The sequence below is a fragment of the Leiobunum rupestre genome, chromosome 7, assembly GCF_980474605.1.
Source record: "Leiobunum rupestre chromosome 7, qqLeiRupe1.1.hap1, whole genome shotgun sequence".
NCBI lineage: Eukaryota > Metazoa > Arthropoda > Arachnida > Opiliones > Sclerosomatidae > Leiobunum > Leiobunum rupestre.
The window spans coordinates 11,769,067-11,788,638 of NC_143390.1; the positions used below are offsets into that span (position 1 = coordinate 11,769,067).

Genomic DNA, 19,572 nt, shown 5'->3' on the forward strand with positions numbered 1-19,572 from the left:
GATAATTGGTTTTTAATGACCCCTATTATCCCGTACTCAATATTTGACTAGTGACAAGTTTATTGACAGCTCTGACAAATTGATTGGCAGCTTTGACAACTTGAACAATTGTGGATATTGTACCTTAACTCTTTTGGTGGTGCTCATTATGTGTATTCTATTTAAGAACAGTCTGAGCCGTTGGTCAAACTGTCCACGCTGTCACTCCTCAAGAAATCGACAAGTTCAGCTATGTGGGGCTCGAAAAGTCGAAATTCGCGCACGAGCAAATGGAACCTCTGTTCTTGGTCATTAATTTGCGCACCATTTTTGTATTACATAGCTATAAGTGAATTATTTCAACCAACTATCAAACTCACCGTATATTATTATAAACGTATGTCCTTACGAAATTTTTGTACGCATCCGCTGTTGGGTGGAAAATCGCTTATATTGGAATCTGCCACGAACCTGCAAAGGCGCGTGTTTCACCTTTAAATGGTTATACTTATCTCGCCAGAGATTTATTTGTAAATCTGTCAATATGTATTAATTTTGAAAAATAGTAGTTAAAAATGTTTCACTTAATACATTATAGGATAATTGAAGATGTAACGGGGAGCTATTACGGGAAGCCTTTTTTTTATTGTGCTCGTTATGAGCCATTGTAACGGGTGGGACAATACAGTCCGCTCGTCCATTTAATTAATCAGGTGCGAGATATGTGTTACGGCCACGCCAACGGGGGGATACTTGGGGCTAGGGTTGGGACACCCGTGGCGGAAGTATGACAACCACCCGTTGGGGGATTAGTGGTCGTCCTCACACGGCCATCCACAATCTCTGCCTACCGGACGTCTGGGATTACAGGAGTGAGCCACTACTCCCGGCTACGGGAAGCCTCGGTGGGTTTTGTTTACGTTTACAGTACGTCCTGGAGTGGAGAGGTGGCGGGCAACTTATCTGGGGTTCAACGGTCAGCGGCGGCGGGCTCTTTTGGATATATAAAGAACATGCTGGAGAGACTTAGGTCATTATGAAACTGGAGACCGATCAACGATCATTTTCATCTCTTTCATTTCCTGAGTTTACTCTGTACGCGTATTAATCGGCTGGCTAAATAAAGAGTTTTTTAAAATATAATCCTTTGGTGAATGAAGTGTTTAATTCGGTTGGACTAACAGAACTCATCGGTCAAACCTTGACCCCACGTACCCCTACAAAGATAACAAAAATAAAGAGCTTAAAGCAAGTGTCGACTCTATCGTTGCCCTCTGTATTTTTTATTGGGTCTATGCAACGAAGATGGCTATGGTTGCTTAGATCGCCGGGAAGGTGCTTCCATCTATTATCAACTTTCAAAAACGTATTGTCATTTATTTGAAAGTCGACGATTACGTGATTGAAACACGTGATTGCGGAAAAGCCAATCCAAGCTAAGTTGACTGCGCACGTGATTACGCAAAGCCAATCAAAGTAAGGGGTACGTCGAGGTACCTACTTTTGAGGAAACAATTTGCTTGCTCAACTTGTTTCAATTTCGACTAAACTCTACGTTAGTGACATCTCTCGCTCGCCAATGATACTAACCTTAAAATAGGAGCCGACACTTGCTTTAAATGTTTTATCAGCTTGTTGAAGATGAACCATAAAAAAGCTAATTATCTCTTTTTGCTTCGATGAAGTAAACAAGAATGTGCCCTCAAAGAGATACAAAGTTCCTTCCACTTATGACAAACAATCCACTCGGATATACTTCAAATATCCTCAAAAAAGCTTAATTATTTCCCATTTCTAGCGAAACAAAACGAGACAAACCATCATGGATGACTCGGCATTCAACAACCAAAATGGTGCGATAGTTTCTAACATAGATGGATTAAGTGTTTTCCCGTAATTATTTACGTATGCTAATGTCCCGAATCACGTGGGATTAAATAGGTACGGATGACACGGACAGATGGCTGGCGCGAAAGAAAAGCGAGTGGAAAGAGTTGCATCGGAGATCTTTGGAGGACAAGGAAGGATACTGGAGCGAGGCCGCCGAGAACCTGATTTGGACCAAGAGATGGGACCAAGTGTGCGACCTCTCCGACGCCCCGATCTCTAAATGGTAAGAAACTACCAGTATCTTTACTAGTGTAGAGTGTACAACTGTCTGAAACGATGAAGGTTCACCGGTGGGGAGATCAACTTGTGTTACAATTGCTTGGATAGACATATTGAAGACGGAAATGGGGACCGGGATGTCTTGCTTTTCGACAGTCCAGTCACTGAGACCAAAAAGACCTACACCATCAACCATATTCATGACGAGGTTAGACTGAGGGAAAAAGTTGGGTTATTACCACTAAGCATTGATTTTTTTAAAGGTGACCCGATTAGCGGGGTTGTTGGAAGAGTTGGGTGTCAGGAAGGGGGATATAGTATTGATCTACATGCCCATGATCGTACAAGGTTTCTTCGCCATGTTGGCCTGTTGCCGTATAGGCGCCGTACATACTTGTATGCCCAGTGGCCTGCCAGCCCAAGATCTGGCCGTCAGAATCGAACATGCCAAAGTAGGTTGAAAACCATGATAGACATTTCAACCTTTAAAAATTCGCGTCTAACTTACAGCCGAAATTAATCATGGTGGGATCGGCTGGTTACCAGACAAATGGTTGGGTTGACTACAAAGCCATAATGGACGTAGCGTATGAGCAATCCACCCATAAACCAACATCGGTGTTGGTCTGGAGACGACCTAATATTTTGAACGTAAGTGGGAAAATCGTGCCCCCAATTAACCGAATAATATGGCCATTGGTACGTATAAAGGTGACGATGGTCGAGGGAAGGGACATCGATTGGCAGGTAGCAGTACAAAAAGCCAAGCCCAAACTGGACTGCGTTCCGATGGAAGCCAACGAACCCCTCTTCATCATCTACACTTCCGGATCAACGGGGCAACCCAAGGTATCCCCTTTTCAACTCAATTTCATTAGTAAATAGTTGGGACCATTTAAAAAATTTATTTCATTCTGAACAGGGTGTCGTGCATTCAGTTGGATTAGGGGTCAAATTTCTTCACGACACGTAATTACGGTAGCCATAAGTAACATAATAGACATAAGTATCACGAAAACGCTATGTGTCCATATTTTCTGAAAATACGGGCTTAATTTATAGTCGCCTATTTAGCTCGGCGCCGATTCGGCATAAAGCCTTGGCTCCAATTGATGTTTACTAGCCTTATACGCTTTTGGTCTAATTACGCGTAACTAGATCGTGAATAGCATTAAGATTCTTCAATAACTTTCTTAAAACTATTTTCTGGTAAGGTTTTTTACGAGTGAGTGTTCAATGTTAAGTCTCCGTATACTTTGTCAGCATGGAGGCAATAGATACTTTCATTCCTAGTACATACAAATATAATTTCCCGGAGAAGCCAAACTAGGGTTCATAGAGACCTAAATATGTTCTTGGTCTTACCTTTCTATTACGTTGCTTATGACCCACCTAAACGCATTTCTTCGAGCGGGATCAATAAAGTTCGGTTCGATTTCTAGTTCGTTAATGTTCGCTGACGACGAAGAGGTTTTCTTCTCAACGTCCAACTTGGGATGGCTCCTCAGTCACTTTCAAATCTACGCGTGCCTCTTATCGAAGGTCAAATCCGTCATAATGGAGGTAAGCTTCTTAAGCCGCGCTCACACGAAAGCATACATCAACTAAATCGTTTGAATTTCGAAAATAGCGTTTGAAAAATGGCAAATTTTTATTGGTCGTAACTGCTACCACGATGCACTGAAGGAATTATTACGAGCCCTTTAAAAAGATTTTAGCCAATTTCTATTATCGTGCGATCATTTTTGAATTTAAAAAAATTCAAAAGATTTCAAATCTATCTGTGAAATAGGCCTTTCTATAAAGTAACATTAGCCTTCTGGTTTAGATGTATCGGGCGCGTCACTCATGGCCAATAGACGATAGCATCGAGGAGCAACAAACACAAGGAGAACGCAGCTAGCCTTTAAACACGCTAACGAAGGGTTGTGTACGAATTTCATTGGACGAGCGTCACGAGCCTTTACGCTAAACGTTTTACGGGCGGGGGGAAGACAATTTTCGAATTTTCCCCTTCCGACGGCAGCAGGCGCTAAAGCGTCTAGCCAATGAAAAATGTACGCAAGAAAATCCACGACTTTTGACGAGTTGCGTTCATAGAGATAGAAAATAAGTAGAGGCCCAGACAGGGGGAAAAAGAGCTGCTTTCTGTTATGGAAAATTCATCCCCCCCGTGGCATGCGTTATAGGGAAGAAGCACGTAGCGCCACCACACCGTTCTGGAGGAACTAGAAATCGTCGCCTGAAAGCAAAATCCACGTAACTATATACACAAGTCTTAAGAAGTTACGTGGATTTTGCAATGACGTCGTAGAGCCCAGCTGGTTGCCACAAAAGGAGTTTAGTTTCTTAGATGGCCGTTTGTGGCGCCACGTATTTCTTCCCTATAACGCATAGCTCGAGAAGGGGGATAGCAGCGCGGAACAAAACCTCAGATTTCATTGGGCCTCTACTTATTTTCTATCTCTATGGTTGCGTTCTCCTTGTGTGGGGTGTTGTGTTTGTTGCTCCTAGATAGCATAAACTCTGTCTTATTCAACTTGTTAAAAAGTTCCACGCGCGTCTTGATATTTTAGCGTAAATGGGCTCGAGAGTCGAGCGATTTCACGCGTGCTCCCTGAAATAAAAAAAAATGCGCGAGGCTTTTACGCTAAAATATTAAAGAGCGCGTGGAACATTTTAACGAGTTGAACAAGACACGAATTAAAATTCGACGAGTCGCCCTTTTTATAGAGATCTAGCCCTAAAAACTGAACTGAACTCCTACGTATCTCGTGACGAAAGCGATACATTAAAACAAATTCGGCAAGCTTAATGACTTTATAGAAAGGCTTATTTTAAAAGTAATCGAAAATAATCTTTAAAAAAATCAAAAATCAACAAAAAACCCATAAAAATCGGTTAAGGAGGGGGAAATCTTTGGTTTTCAGTGCAAAATTCAACAAATTATAGCTTTGATAAAATAATAGATACATCTTTCATGGAAATATTAAAAACCCAAGATTATTTTCGAAATCATGAAATCACTTGGAATCTTTAGAAAGTACTTGCTGGCTAGTTTTGTTCGATAAACCAGGATACACGAAGAAGAAAAATGTCATTGGACTACACTACAGCGATATTAAAAGGACCTTAGAAGTGTAGTCCATACGTACAATTTCGTCGTCGTGTAACCGGTTTTAGACAAACAATTGTAGAAGACAATTTCGAATAAACTAACATCAAAATGGTTACCAATGACTAGTTTTTAACGCAGAATTAAAACGATTTAGTCCAGTAAATCTAGCTATACATATGCCCAAGCTTCGGACAAAATTGTAACCGGGCCAAAACCATTTTGGGTGCCTACCGAAATAAATAATTGAGCGTACATCCAAATGATGAACACTTTTGACACATTACGTTTTAAGACTAACAAGGAGACTATCAGAGGTGGTTATCACCAATTTTGTTGAAATTCGGGGATTAGGTAGACCCAGGAAACTATAGAGGTATACACGAGGGGTCGGACATTTGCCTGTTTTGCGAACGGGATTTTGGATTTTTTGAAAATCCAGGATTTTTTATAGTGGATTTGTCATACAAAGTCTATAGGAGCAAAATTCTTGGATTTTGGATTTGTGGATTTTTTTCCAAATTTTGTACGGGATTTGGCCAAATGACCGACCCCTCGGGTATACACTTGGAATGTCTAAGGTTCCATTGGGACGGTGATACGAAAGCGCGTCGAGAAAAAGGTGGGGCTTAACTACGTCAAGTGTAAGACGTAACACGACATTTCAACGGCGAAATTATTTGACATTTCAAATTCATTGGCTCGAGGTTTGGTAAACAATAGGCGATCTTCCCGCGCAAAAAAAGGCTTATAAAACAACGGATTTAAAAACCTCAATTTGTTATCGTACTTAATATTTTAAAGTAATTTTAATGTTCTTCGCGAAAGAAGTGTAGTGATACCTAATTTCCGGTTTTGTATGGTTATAAAAGAGATAATCGGGTAAGCTAATAATATAATAACCATGACTAGGCTTAATGACTACGGTTACATGGGGCTCTGAACGTCGACGTAAGGGAACGTCGACGTAAGGGAACGTCGACGTAAGGGAACGTCGACGTAAGGGAACGTCGACGTAAGGGAACGTCGACGTAAGGGAACGTCGACGTTTATTTTTCGCATGTAACCGCGCGAACGTCGACGTTTATTTTTCGCATGTAACCGCGCGAACGTCGACGTTTATTTTTCGCATGTAACCGCGCGAACGTCGACGTTTATTTTTCGCATGTAACCGCGCGAACGTCGACGTTTATTTTTCGCATGTAACCGCGCGAACGTCGACGTTTATTTTTCGCATGTAACCGCGCGAACGTCGACGTTTATTTTTCGCATGTAACCGCGCGAACGTCGACGTTTATTTTTCGCATGTAACCGCGCGAACGTCGACGTTTATTTTTCGCATGTAACCGCGCGAACGTCGACGTTTATTTTTCGCATGTAACCGCGCGAACGTCGACGTTTATTTTTCGCATGTAACCGCGCGAACGTCGACGTTTATTTTTCGCATGTAACCGCGCGAACGTCGACGTTTATTTTTCGCATGTAACCGCGCGAACGTCGACGTTTATTTTTCGCATGTAACCGCGCGAACGTCGACGTTTATTTTTCGCATGTAACCGCGCGAACGTCGACGTTTATTTTTCGCATGTAACCGCGCGAACGTCGACGTTTATTTTTCGCATGTAACCGCGCGAACGTCGACGTTTATTTTTCGCATGTAACCGCGCGAACGTCGACGTTTATTTTTCGCATGTAACCGCGCGAACGTCGACGTTTATTTTTCGCATGTAACCGCGCGAACGTCGACGTTTATTTTTCGCATGTAACCGCGCGAACGTCGACGTTTATTTTTCGCATGTAACCGCGCGAACGTCGACGTTTATTTTTCGCATGTAACCGCGCGAACGTCGACGTTTATTTTTCGCATGTAACCGCGCGAACGTCGACGTTTATTTTTCGCATGTAACCGCGCGAACGTCGACGTTTATTTTTCGACTTAACGAAAACTACCTCGAACGGCCGACTTAACGCCTTACGTCGACGTTCGGCGCTGCATGTAACCCCTCAACGACGACGTTCCCTTGGCTAGTAGGGATTTTTCCTACCACATATCCGACTGTTCCGAAATAGATTCGTTTTCATTTGAGTTTTTTATATTATTTACTATTTATATTTATTTTTATATTTATATAATAATTAAAATAGCTATGCTTTAAGAAAATTAAAAGTTAATGATTTCAGAAATATTTCCAATAAAAGATTACGGTTCCAAGCTAATGTTCATTAAATATTAATTGGATTAAACAATAATCAGAGGGGCAGATCACAAGGTTAATCGGGGATATTTTACTTAATTTTATTTCCTATTAATTTATAAATAATTTTAAATATTTCGAAAACATTTACTAACTACAAATTGCAATTTATAATTTATGAAACTTTTTAAATTATACTGAAAATAAAATGAACATAATTTATAATTCATTTATATAATAAATTAATCAACGTAAAATTATATACTAATAAAACGCAAGTAAAGCATATTTTTAAGGATCGCCAAAACCCCTGTTTTTGGAAGGAAAAATCCGTAGTATTTTTTGAAACGACGATCATGTAACCGCTCTCCTTTTCGGAACGTTTTTCTCGTGAGTTTTCCCACTTTAAGACACGCCCGTTTCTACGAGCTTCATCACGGCCGTAAAAATCTTACTTGGACATTCCAAGTGTATACCTACATGTATATAGTTTCCTGGAAGACCTTATGATAGTATGAAAATTTCCAAAGGGAAAAGTTGCAATGGGCTTTAGTTTGTTTAGTTTCCCATGGCAACCGAAAATGTTTTTGATCTCTCAAAACAAAAATCTCCATTTAAAAAAGCATGGGATTTTCTCGGTTTCACAGGGATACTTACTTACTTAAAAAAATTCAAAAAGTTAAATTTCCAAAACTTACCCAAAAAAGATGAATTTGACGTATTTTGGGTAAAACGGATCAAGGATTTTGCGTAAAATTGAACAATTTTGGTAAAATTTTAACAAAATTTGGGTAACCGAGAAAATCCTATGCTTTTTTAAATGGAGAGGTCAAAAACATTTGCGGTTGCCATGGGAAAACTAAAGCCCATTGCAACTTTTCCTTTTGAAAATTTTCATAATACCATAAGGTCTACCTCACCCCCGAGTTTCAACAAAATCGGTGATAACTGTTGAGGATTCAACTAAAAAACAAAGTAATAGCTATGCTAAATGAAGACGACTGTCTTAAACGAGAACATCAAGCAATTGTTATATTTATTCAGTATTGTGAAGAGTTTATATACAATGAATAAAAACTAATGTTAGATAAAAACAAACAATAGATAAGGAGAGGTGAGTTCGAACGAGACGTAAAATATATGTTTATCCTTTTTAACACTCCCCCTTAAACTATATTTTAATGTTAAAATTTAAATTAACTTAAGTAACGCCATCTGTAATCATTCCCATCAATAAGCGTAACTTCTGCAGCTGTGTTGGTGGAACGGCTTTTGTGAGAACGTCTGCGAGCTGATCTGAACTTGCTACATGATCGATGCGTATCTCTCCAGATTGATATCGTTCTCGGATGAAGTGATATCGGACATCAATGTGTTTTGTTCGTTGATGAAATTCAGGATTCTTGATGAGACGGATGGTACTGACATTATCAATTTGAATAACAGGAACGGTACTCAACGGCGAAATATCTTCAAAGAGTGTCTTTAACCATAGGATCTCCTTGACAGCTTCACTGGCCGCCATGTATTCCGCCTCTGTCGATGAGATTGCTACGGACTTCTGTCTACGACTGGCCCAGGAAATGATTCCCCCGCTGTACAAGAAGGCTATACCGCTCACTGAACGTCGACCATTAGGGTCAGCTCCATGATCGGAATCGGAAAAAGCATCAAGAATTCCTGTTCTGTAACTGGCCTTGTACTGAATGCCCCAGTGCAGAGTTCCTTTTAGGTACCTCATGATACGTTTGACCAATCTCCAGTGTTCCATCGTGAAGGTTTCCAGGAATCGGGAGGCAAAACTGACAGCAAAAGATATGTCAGGTCTGGTACATATCGCCAGATAGTTCAGACAGCCAACCGCTTCTCGATAGGGTATAACCTCGCCTTCGCTAGTCTCTTCTTCTTTCTCTTGGAGATGGTAGCCTTGAAAAGGCGTAGATACTGGTTTTGAATCTTCCATTCTAAATCGTTCGATAATCTTCTTGGTGTACGCCGCTTGAGATATGAAAATTGAACCGTCTGGGTTTTTCTTGATTTGAATACCAAGGAAGTACTCGGCGGGCTGAACGGTAACTTTGAATTGAGTTTTGAGTTCTTCTAGAAACGTCGTTCGTAGGACTGTATTGCTTACGGCTCCAAGACCATCATCGACGTACAAAACTATTATGAGCTTATCGGTATCGCTGTAGAAAAGACACGGGTCTGCTGAACTTTCTTTTAACTTGAATTTGAGAAGAAAGTCAGTAAATCGTCTATTCCAGCATCGAGGTGCTTGCTTCAATCCGTAAAGACTTTTCATCAGTTTACAGACTTTGCTCGACCCATCGGTATACCCTTCGGGCTGTTGCATATAGATCTCATCTTCTAGCAAGCCATACAGAAAGGCGGTTTTCACGTCGAACTGGAAAAGTGACAACTTCTCGTTTGCCGTTATACTGAGAATTGCTCGGATGGTTTCATATCGTGCAACCGGACTGAAGGTTTCTTGATAATCAATCCCTTCCTTTTGCGAGTACCCACGTACGACTAGACGAGCTTTATAACGATCAAGTGTGCCATCCTGACGAAGTTTGACTCGATAGACCCATCTATTCGATAGCGCTTTTCTTCCCTTCGGCAAGTCGACCAGCTCCCAGGTTGTATTTTCCCTCAGTGATTCCATCTCTTCTTCCATCGCCGCTCTCCAGTCAACGGAATGACTTGAACGCGTGGCTTGAGTATAAGATTGAGGCTCTTCAACTTCAGAAACCATGGCAGCATAATACTGTTGGGTCGATCTTGCTCTGGTTTTTACTGTCATAGGATATCTTTTGACATCTGCCCTTGATGAAGCAGACTCAACGGAGGGTTCGTCTGATCTTTCGGAATCGACGGAGGGTTCGTCGGATCTTTTGGAATCGACGGAGGGTTCGTCGGATCTTTTGGAATCGACAGAGGGTTCGTCTGATCTTTCGGAATTGACGGAGGGTTCGTCTAATACCGTCGAGTCGGGATTCTCTTTTGCAGCATCCCCTATGTCGTCACGATATTGTGATACGATCTGTCGGGAAGTACAAGACGTTTCTGGCTCGAAGATAACCTCTCGGCTGCGAATGAGTTTATCGCTTTCTTGTATCCATACTCTGTACCCCTCTACATCGGTGTTATATCCAACTAGAAATCCTCGAACTCCCTTTGGATCCCACTTCCGTCGTCTTTCGTCAGGTGTCTTCACGTAGCAGACTGCACCGAATGATTTTAAATCTCGTACTCTTGGTTGTTTCCCATAGAATAGCTCGTACGGCGTTTTGCCTTGGACCCGACTTGTGCCAACTTGATTTAAAACGTAAGTTGCCATGTTAACAGCCTCAGCCCATAGCTTCTTAGGAAGTTTCTTGGCTCGTAACATAGTTCTGGCTAAGTCCAAGAGAGTACGGTTCGTGCGTTCAGCACATCCATTCTGCTGAGGTGTGTATGGATTTGATTTCTTGAACTCTGCTCCAATTTGCGACAGAATTTCTCTGACCTCCTTATTGTCGAATTCACCACCACCATCGGTTAGCATGGATTTGATCGGATACCCGCTCTGTCTTTCTATGAATTCTACCACGCCATCAACAGCTTGACGAACTTGGGACTTCTCCTTGAGGAAATAAACCAGGCGGAATCTGGAGTAGTCATCCGTGAAACAAATGAAGTACTTGGCGCCTCCACATGACTGTTCTTCCATCGGGCCACAGACATCGGCATGTATCAGTTCGCCGATACTGGTTGAGCGTTGCGATCGTGCAATAAATGGTTGTCGGCTTTGTTTCCCTTCTACGCAGGCGGCGCAGAATTCTTCTTTACCTTGGTAAGGAATATGCATTCTTCTCAGTACTGATACAACTTGTTTCTTGCCCATGTGACAGAAACGTTCGTGCCAGAGCTGTAGTGATTCAGTTCCAGCGATATTTGCTTCGGGTACCCTGATACAAACATTGAGGGTATAGAATACGCCATCGTAGTCGGCTACAAGCTTTACAGCCTTATCTCGTACGAAGTGCATCTGTGGTCCCACGTCTTGAAAACGTAGACCCCTCTCTTTCGCTGCCTTGATGGAGTACAAGTTTCTTTTCAACTCTGGAACAAAAAGGACATCGGTAATCTTGGAATGCGACAGCTCACCCTGGATTATTGCGTCGACTTCAATTGACCCTTTTCCAATAGCTGGAATAAGTGATCCATTTCCCAATTTAATCTGAATTGGCTCTGCAAATTGTTCGTACTCTGTGAACCACTGGAATTTAAACGACATATGATTCGTCGCTCCCGTATCCACGATAAAACGTTCTGATATTTCCATGTGAGCTGAAGCTTCTCCGACCAACAGCTCAAGGGAATTACAACTGGAGGCTTTCTTTGTCCCCTTCTGAGCTGTGCATTCGCTCCGGTAATGTCCCCGTTGACCGCAACCAAAACATCGGATCTTCTTTCTCTTCTCATATTGGCTTTTCTGGTCAGTAGAGGTACCGGCTTCGTCGTGGCTCGTTGACTTCGAACTTCGTGCGGTTACTTGTTTCCTGTTCCGTGAACCTCTCGCCTTCACGTAGAGAAGATCTTCACTGGCGACCGGATTCTCGGTAAGTTGAGTTTTTCGAAGACTATGTCGTTTTTCGGCTGCTATCAAGGTAGACGTGAGAACATCAATAGAACGATCCGCTGCTGGCTTAATAAACCAGACCTCGTTTATGGTCTCGTAGCTATCCGGCAACCCATGCAGTATCTTCACCTGAATGCTAGCCTCGTTTGGTTTGATTTGGAAATCAGCCATCTTGTCAGCAAGCTCTCTGATTCTGGTGATGTACTTGGCCATCGGTTCTTCCGGACTTTTGATCATCGGCTTGGACCATTCGAACTGAAGGTTAAGCGCTTCTTGCTCAGTCTTTGGCTCATATACGTTGTGCAGCGCCAGCCACATGTCTTGAGCACTCGTGTGACGTCGTATAAGAGGGAAGTCGCTGGAATCCACCATCTTGGCGATGATGACTTTAGCCGACCGGTTTCCTTTTTCCCAAGCAGCCATTCTCTTCGCATGATCGGCTTGTTCAGCTACACTTGCTGTCGTAACCAAAGGAGGCGGAATGGTTATTTCGCCAGACACGACTTCATACGCTCCCGGTTTGTCCATCAGCAGAATCTCGACTCCAAACTTCCAATTAGTCCAGTTAGAGGACCCTTGAAGTTTCTGGAACCCAGCAATGTCATGTTCCGCCATCACGAACAGTCAATGACAAGTATGCACTGACAGATTGGCAACTTAACTTGCGATATAAGAAACGACTGCGACCAGGACTTTCAGCGACAGAGTTGACAGTGACAACGGACTTAATGAACTGCTTTCTCATCAGCACCTAGCCATACTTAACAGGAACCACGCTCTGCTACCATGTTGAGGATTCAACTAAAAAACAAAGTAATAGCTATGCTAAATGAAGACGACTGTCTTAAACGAGAACATCAAGCAATTGTTATATTTATTCAGTATTGTGAAGAGTTTATATACAATGAATAAAAACTAATGTTAGATAAAAACAAACAATAGATAAGGAGAGGTGAGTTCGAACGAGACGTAAAATATATGTTTATCCTTTTTAACAATAACCACTCCGGGTAGTCTCCTTGTAAGTAAAAGTGCGTGCAAAAATTCAGCCCGGTTGCAATTTTAAGTAGCTTTATTTATGAAAGTTGAACCGAATTCACCGATGGTGTTCCATGATTCGTAACAGGGAGATGTACTTTTAAACCGCGACCCGAATGCCCTGTACAAAATCATTCGGGACAACAGCACCACGCGATTGTTTGTGCGACCTGGGATACTCAAATTGCTTCGGAAAATGGCGAGTATCTATTAAGCAGCTTCTAGTTTAGTTAACATTTAGTAATTAAAGACTCCTAATTAATCCAGGATCCCGACGGAAAAGTGGCGTCTCAATACGATCTTCGATGGTAAAAGTTAATTCGGTTACTTGGTTATGATGCGAGTCGTAATGACAAGAATGAATTCAGGTATACCTAAGAATATGGAGCAATTGCATCCCCCCCTGGTATCACAATGGCGTACTTCGTAGCGAAAATTCAACCACTTTGATCACAAAACGTAAACATAGATGACGATTGTGTGACGAAAAATCGAAAACAGACGAACATTCGCTACAAAGTACGCGATTATTGCGTTTAGGATATCAGTAGTCCCGTATTCTTAGGTACCTGAATTCATTCTTGCTAACGGTACATTTTTGCAAGATAGTGTTCGCCAATTACATTACGGCGGAGAAAATCTGGACAAGGCCACTTCCGACTGGGCGGTCAAAATATTCCGGACAATTCTGAGCAACGGCTACGGACAAACGGGTAAGCCTGGGCGCTGGGCGCGTCGAAATTCTAAGAATTCTTCCCTTGATAATGAGAATTATCACTTCTCAAAATTTTAACGGTCCCTCTCACAGGATGTGACGTAATCTCTTCTTACGAGTACTCTTCAGAAGAGTGAGAATGCCTAAGGGGATATTATAAATAAAAATGGCAGCTAATATTCTAATCAGTTTACTTGATGCTGAAGGAAATAAACAGTATGATATTTTGGTGGACGAAAAGGAATTTTAGAGTAAAACTGAATGTTATGTTAATTTACAATGAAATATTTCATTTAAATTCTAAATGAAATTTTTCTTCCTTCATATATTGTCGTGAAATCGCGTGAAAATAATATTTATTGTCAAAGGCTTAGTTTGACGCATTTTAGCGAGTTCTCACGGGAAGAAAAATTCTCGAGAGAAGAATTCCTTCTTAGAATTTGGACGCGCCCCAGATAAGCCATTGTTGTGGACGTAAATTTACCTTCGTAATATTTCGCCAGAGGGCGGAGCGTTCCTGGCAGGATCCCCGGATTACTACGTTGCCAAGAATATTGAACGGGTCTTCTCCCCTCAAACTGTCGTTCCAGGATTCGATGGTGAGCGTGCTTAGTACTCGCATAGGTCTGTAATCTGGTTTTACTGAAGAAGTAACCTTTTGCAGCGGTCATCATGAAATTCAACAACACGATAGCTAAAGCGTACGAAGTTGGCAGAATCTTATTTAGGTAATATCGACAGTTAATGAACCGAAGTTAAGCCCCATTTTCAATCACGATATTTCCGAACAAAAATAACGCTTTTGCGTAAAAACCAACCGCGAGAAGCTTCTCTATCGGCTTTTTTGTCACGAGAAGCAGATATCTAAATGGATTTGATATAGGCTTCTTTTGAAATAAAAGCGCGTCAAAAAAGCAAAAGCGAAAAGCCTGAAATTTATCGTAATTGAAAACGGACTAGATTTTAAGTTTAAAGCGGCATTTTCCCTCAGTCCAGATCTCGCGTCATTTGCCGTTATCCCTTACTTTCCTCGACTACCCTGGTCTCTGCCACCTAGGAGCAACAAACACTCCACACCACACAAGGAGAACACAACCAGTCAAAAGTCATCCATTTTCTCGCGTACATTTTTCCTTGGCTAGACGCTTTAGCGCCTGCTGCCGTCGGAAGGGGAAAATTCGGAAATTGTCTTCCCCCCCGCCCGTAAAACGTTCATCGTAAAGGCTCGTGACGCTCGTCCAATGAAATTCGTACACAACCCTTCGTTAGCGTGTTTAAAGGCTAGCTGCGTTCTCCTTGTGTTTGTTGCTCCTAGCTGCCACCTAGGAGCAACAAACACTCCACACCACACAAGGAGAACACAACCAGTCAAAAGTCATCCATTTTCTCGCGTACATTTTTCATTGGCTAGACGCTTTAGCGCCTGCTGCCGTCGGAAGGGGAAAATTCGGAAATTGTCTTCCCCCCGCCCGTAAAACGTTCAGCGTAAAGGCTCGTGACGCTCGTCCAATGAAATTCGTACACAACCCTTCGTTAGCATGTTTAAAGGCTAGCTGCGTCTCCTTGTGTTTGTTGCTCCCAGCTGCCACAATTAAAATTTTAGGGCGGATTGGTCACGTCTTGGATTAAAAACGTGATACTGGATATTGCACTCTACTTTCGCCAATGTATTTTCGGGCGCGTTACGAATGGTATAAAAAAACTGGGTAGGATGGAGTTGTCATGGTAACGATGATACAAACAAATCGCGGCGCATGCGCGGAATGTACGGAAAGCCAAAAAAGGTCTTTTGTCGTAAAACGCACGTGTAAGAAACACGCCGTTGTGGTGTGTATCAGCGAAACACGAAAAACCGATAGATGGCGCGAGCAACATATCAGGTTTTTGAAAATCACTAAAATCCTGAATCCTGTAACACGGTTTTAATCCAAGGCGCTCTAGAATTCATTTGAGGGCCCTTGCCTTGTTTCGAGGTTCTTTTGGATCTAAATATTTTATGGCTATCTTTGGATCATTTATTTCTGATAATATTTACCATAAGTGTATAATATAGTTCCATAAGTTTGTCACTTTGGGGAATATTTTACTGAGACCTAGTAACGGAGTGACGTCATCACAAGAAGAAAATCTCCCCCTAGCGAGGCGCTGTCAAAGGCTGCGTATGACGCGTTAGGGAGCGGAGGCAAAACGGCGACGAAGCCCGTAATGTAGTCTGTCTTGTGAATAGCTCTCAGTAAAACCTTTGGGTGTGAAGAATAGGAAGTGTCACACTTATGTAACAATCTTATACACTTCTGTATTAACGTATTATTGAATAAGAGGGTGAATTTAATGGACAGATTGCCGTTACCTCCTGGATCTCTGGCGACGCTCTTGAACAACCACGAGAAATGCAAAGTCGAATACTTCAGCCAGTACCCGGTATTGGCTATTCCATTAGACTCGCGATAGGGACCAGTTTGCTAAAACATATTTCCCAATGCAGGGTTATTACGACACCAAGGACAACGGATACTTGGACGAAGAGGGCGACTTGATTATCGAGGGTCGGGCGGACGACATCATGAAGCACGCCAGCGTCTATTTGGCCGCCCAGGCCGTCGAAGAGGTGAGGTTTAGGGACACGCCTAAAACGGGTCGTACATTGAAAGCGTAATTATTAAATATTTCCAAATAGATAGTCATGTCCCATCCCGAAGTGGCCGAGTGCGTGGTCATCTCGACTCCCGACTTGATACTCAAGGAAGTTCCGGTCACGCTATATGTACCCAAGAATGGTAAAGAACTCAATCAGATGGTTACGTGTTAAGGGTAGGGCTGTGCGAGTACTCGATCATCATCGAGTACCCGTCATATTTTTATGTCGGGTACCCGAACTCGTAACTCGATTAAGAAAAATGCAATACTCGTCGATTATCGAGTATCCAAAATTTACATATTCGGGTACTCGAATACTCGAAAAAGTCACCTTGCTGAATTCGTCTGGTTATTATTTTCCCCATAAGGTTCGGGTACTCGACTATTCGACGAGTATTTTACAAAATTTTGTGTTTCCACCGCAATAATTTCAACGCGACGCTCTGATATTACTTTATTTCTTTTTGTCTCCTTGAATTCGGATGACGCTTTGGCGGTTACGGCGCTTAGGGTATTTAGGTATCAATTTAGTAGTTTAAATGTTTAATAAAAGAGTTAATCAGTCAACTTATCTACGAATTGGTAAGTTTTAAATTCGTTATCAAGTTTAATATAAATTGTTAAATTTTAAAAAAGCTGCTTCTTCATGACTTAGAAGTCATGAAGTAGCAGATTTTTTTAAAATTTAACAATTTATAATAAACCATGGCTAAAAGATTTAATATTTAAAGTTTTTAATATAGTTATGAATAATCAAGAAAACCATTTTTAATAATTAAAGAAAATTACCCGAAAAAAACTCGATCGAGTACTCGAACGTTTTCCTTAACTACTCAACTACTCGAATAAAGAAATTTTTTGCTTAATCGAATACTCGATTACCCGACTCGACAAAAATACTACCCGACTCGACACTCGACGAAAACGTTTTCAGATACTCGGCACCCGACTCGATTGCCAAAAACCACTACTCGCACAGCCCTAGTTAAGGGGCTAGCCATTTCCAAAAAATCTATATATACATTTCACGCGTATTCAAATGAGTACAGCCTTTGGTACAGCCAGAAGTATAAATGAACTGAAGTTATCAGATCGCTAGATCTCTCATACTAACAAGGAGACATCCCGATGTGTTTCTCCCCAATTTTGTTCAAACTCGGGGGTTAAGTAGACCTTCGTGTACCTTGAAAGCTCCTAAAGGGAAATGTTTCAATGACCATTCGTTTTGCCATGCCAACCAAAAATGTTTTTCACAACTCAAGTTTAAACTTTCTCTGCGTAAAATGGAATGGAAAAACCACGAATTGTAAGGGTCCTTTGCCAAAATCGATGAAAATAGGTAAAATCAATAAAAAGGGGTAAAATCAATTACCCAAATTTATCGATTTTACGCAATTGTTTTGCAAAATTTTAATTTTTTTATTTTTTTGAAAATGGCAATCCATGATTTAGCGATTTTGTTTACGTAGAGAAAGTTTAGGAATTTTCATACTACCATAAGGTCTACCTAACCCCCGAGTTTCAACAAAATTGGTGATAACCACCTCGGGTAGTCTCCTGTAAGTTATTAAGCACGCGGGTGCCGTGCAGAGATAATTTGTTTATAAGTTCCATATTTTTATCGCTAACGGCAGTTATCGCTTCTAGTAGGACGTCAATTCGCTCCACATACATCATGTATTGTATTGATATACACCCTTGGATAAACCAGGCCCCCACCACTGATGAAATCAATGGATTTTTCTTCGGGACACGAGAGTTTTGCGTTTTTATGCTTTCCTTACACAGGGGCGGATCCATAGGGGGGGGCGATGGGGGCGATCGCCCCCCCTTAGAATACTTGAAAAAACATAACAACTTTTGAAGTTATTGAAATATATTTATAGAGACTAGAGTATACTAGACTTTCTAGTTGTAGAAAGTACTTCGTTTAAGCAAACGAAAATGAGAGCTCCACGTTACATTTTCACGCTCCATATAGGCTTCGAGCTTAGAAACGATAGCGCCATCTACTTCAATACCTGCCAACTAAATTTGTGAAGAAATAGCAGACGACTTTTGAATGCCCATGATCGCCCCTCCTTACTTGATGGCCTGGATCCGCTCCTGTCCTTACATAGGCCAACACCAAAATCGGCCTAGGGCCCCACTTTTAGTAATTCTGGTACTGGAATATACCCTTCATTGTATCAGCTATAGGAGCAACAAACACAAGGAGAACGCAACTAGCCTTTAAACACGCTAATGCAGTGTTGTGTACAAATTTCATTGGACGAACCTTTACGCTGAACGTTTTACGGAAAGGGGGAAGACAATTTAGAATTTTCCCCTTCCGACGGCAGCAGGCGCTAAAGCGTCTAACCAATGAAAAATGTACACAAAAAAATGCACGACTTTTGACGGGTTGCGTTCTCCTTATGTGGGGTGCTGTGTTGGTTGCTCCTAGGTATCAGCCTGTCGCAAGGGTTGTTGAGAAGCTGTAATTAAACCATTTATATGGAAAGAGCAGTTCACGTATCAGCCCTAGAATATCCATTGACAATTCGGTGAAGCCGTGGCAGGATAACTCAGATGATGACGTACATTGACCAATCCCACATTGGGTCATCTCGCGGAACCTGGAAAACTAAAAGTCAATAGTTTTGTCATACCTTAGTTAAGGCGATCTATGTACATTCAAGGGTGTATATAACATACAGCTATCAGTAACTAACTGACACACTTACGTTTCAACAGGCTTCTACATTTCTAGAAGCCCCTCGACATAGTTTCCTACGTTTAACCGATTTGTTTATTCAGGTTCGCAGAATGACCTGTCGAAAGTGTCCGAAGACATTCTGGAGAGACTCTGCAAGCACTTCGGCGAAGCGGTGACGTTCGGGAAAGTGATCCCAGTAAATGAGCTGCCTCTGACCAGAACGGGGAAAATTCACCGACCCAGCGTCAACGCGCTGGGGAAAGGTCAAAAAGTTCAAGTAATCACAGCCATCTCTTTTCTTTTGTGACATTTTCTATACCTCAATCGCTATCCCTAGGCAACGGGTGGTTTGGAAAACCCGGAAGTCTTGGATGACGTGGCTTCCGCTCTGAGGATGGCCGGTTACGGATGTCCCCAGTAAAGACGAATCACTATAAGAAGCTCAATTTGCAACTTTTTAAC

The 19,572-nt window shown here is 41.8% G+C and overlaps 1 protein-coding gene across 1 annotated transcript; it reads left to right on the forward strand.

The window, feature by feature from the left end:
• The first annotated feature begins 1,714 nt into the window (after positions 1-1,714).
• Positions 1,715-19,572, forward strand: LOC149934440 (acyl-CoA synthetase short-chain family member 3, mitochondrial-like). The gene is made up of 18 exons (XM_090153454.1): positions 1,715-1,832; positions 1,921-2,092; positions 2,152-2,296; positions 2,352-2,540; positions 2,599-2,739; positions 2,800-2,937; positions 3,011-3,057; positions 3,531-3,651; positions 13,149-13,259; positions 13,376-13,428; positions 13,670-13,773; positions 14,279-14,374; positions 14,440-14,503; positions 16,115-16,196; positions 16,261-16,383; positions 16,453-16,552; positions 19,212-19,387; positions 19,448-19,572. The coding sequence occupies exons 1-18, from the start codon at positions 1,802-1,804 to the stop codon at positions 19,529-19,531; spliced, it is 1,977 nt and encodes a 658-aa protein (XP_090009580.1). The 5' UTR covers positions 1,715-1,801; the 3' UTR covers positions 19,532-19,572.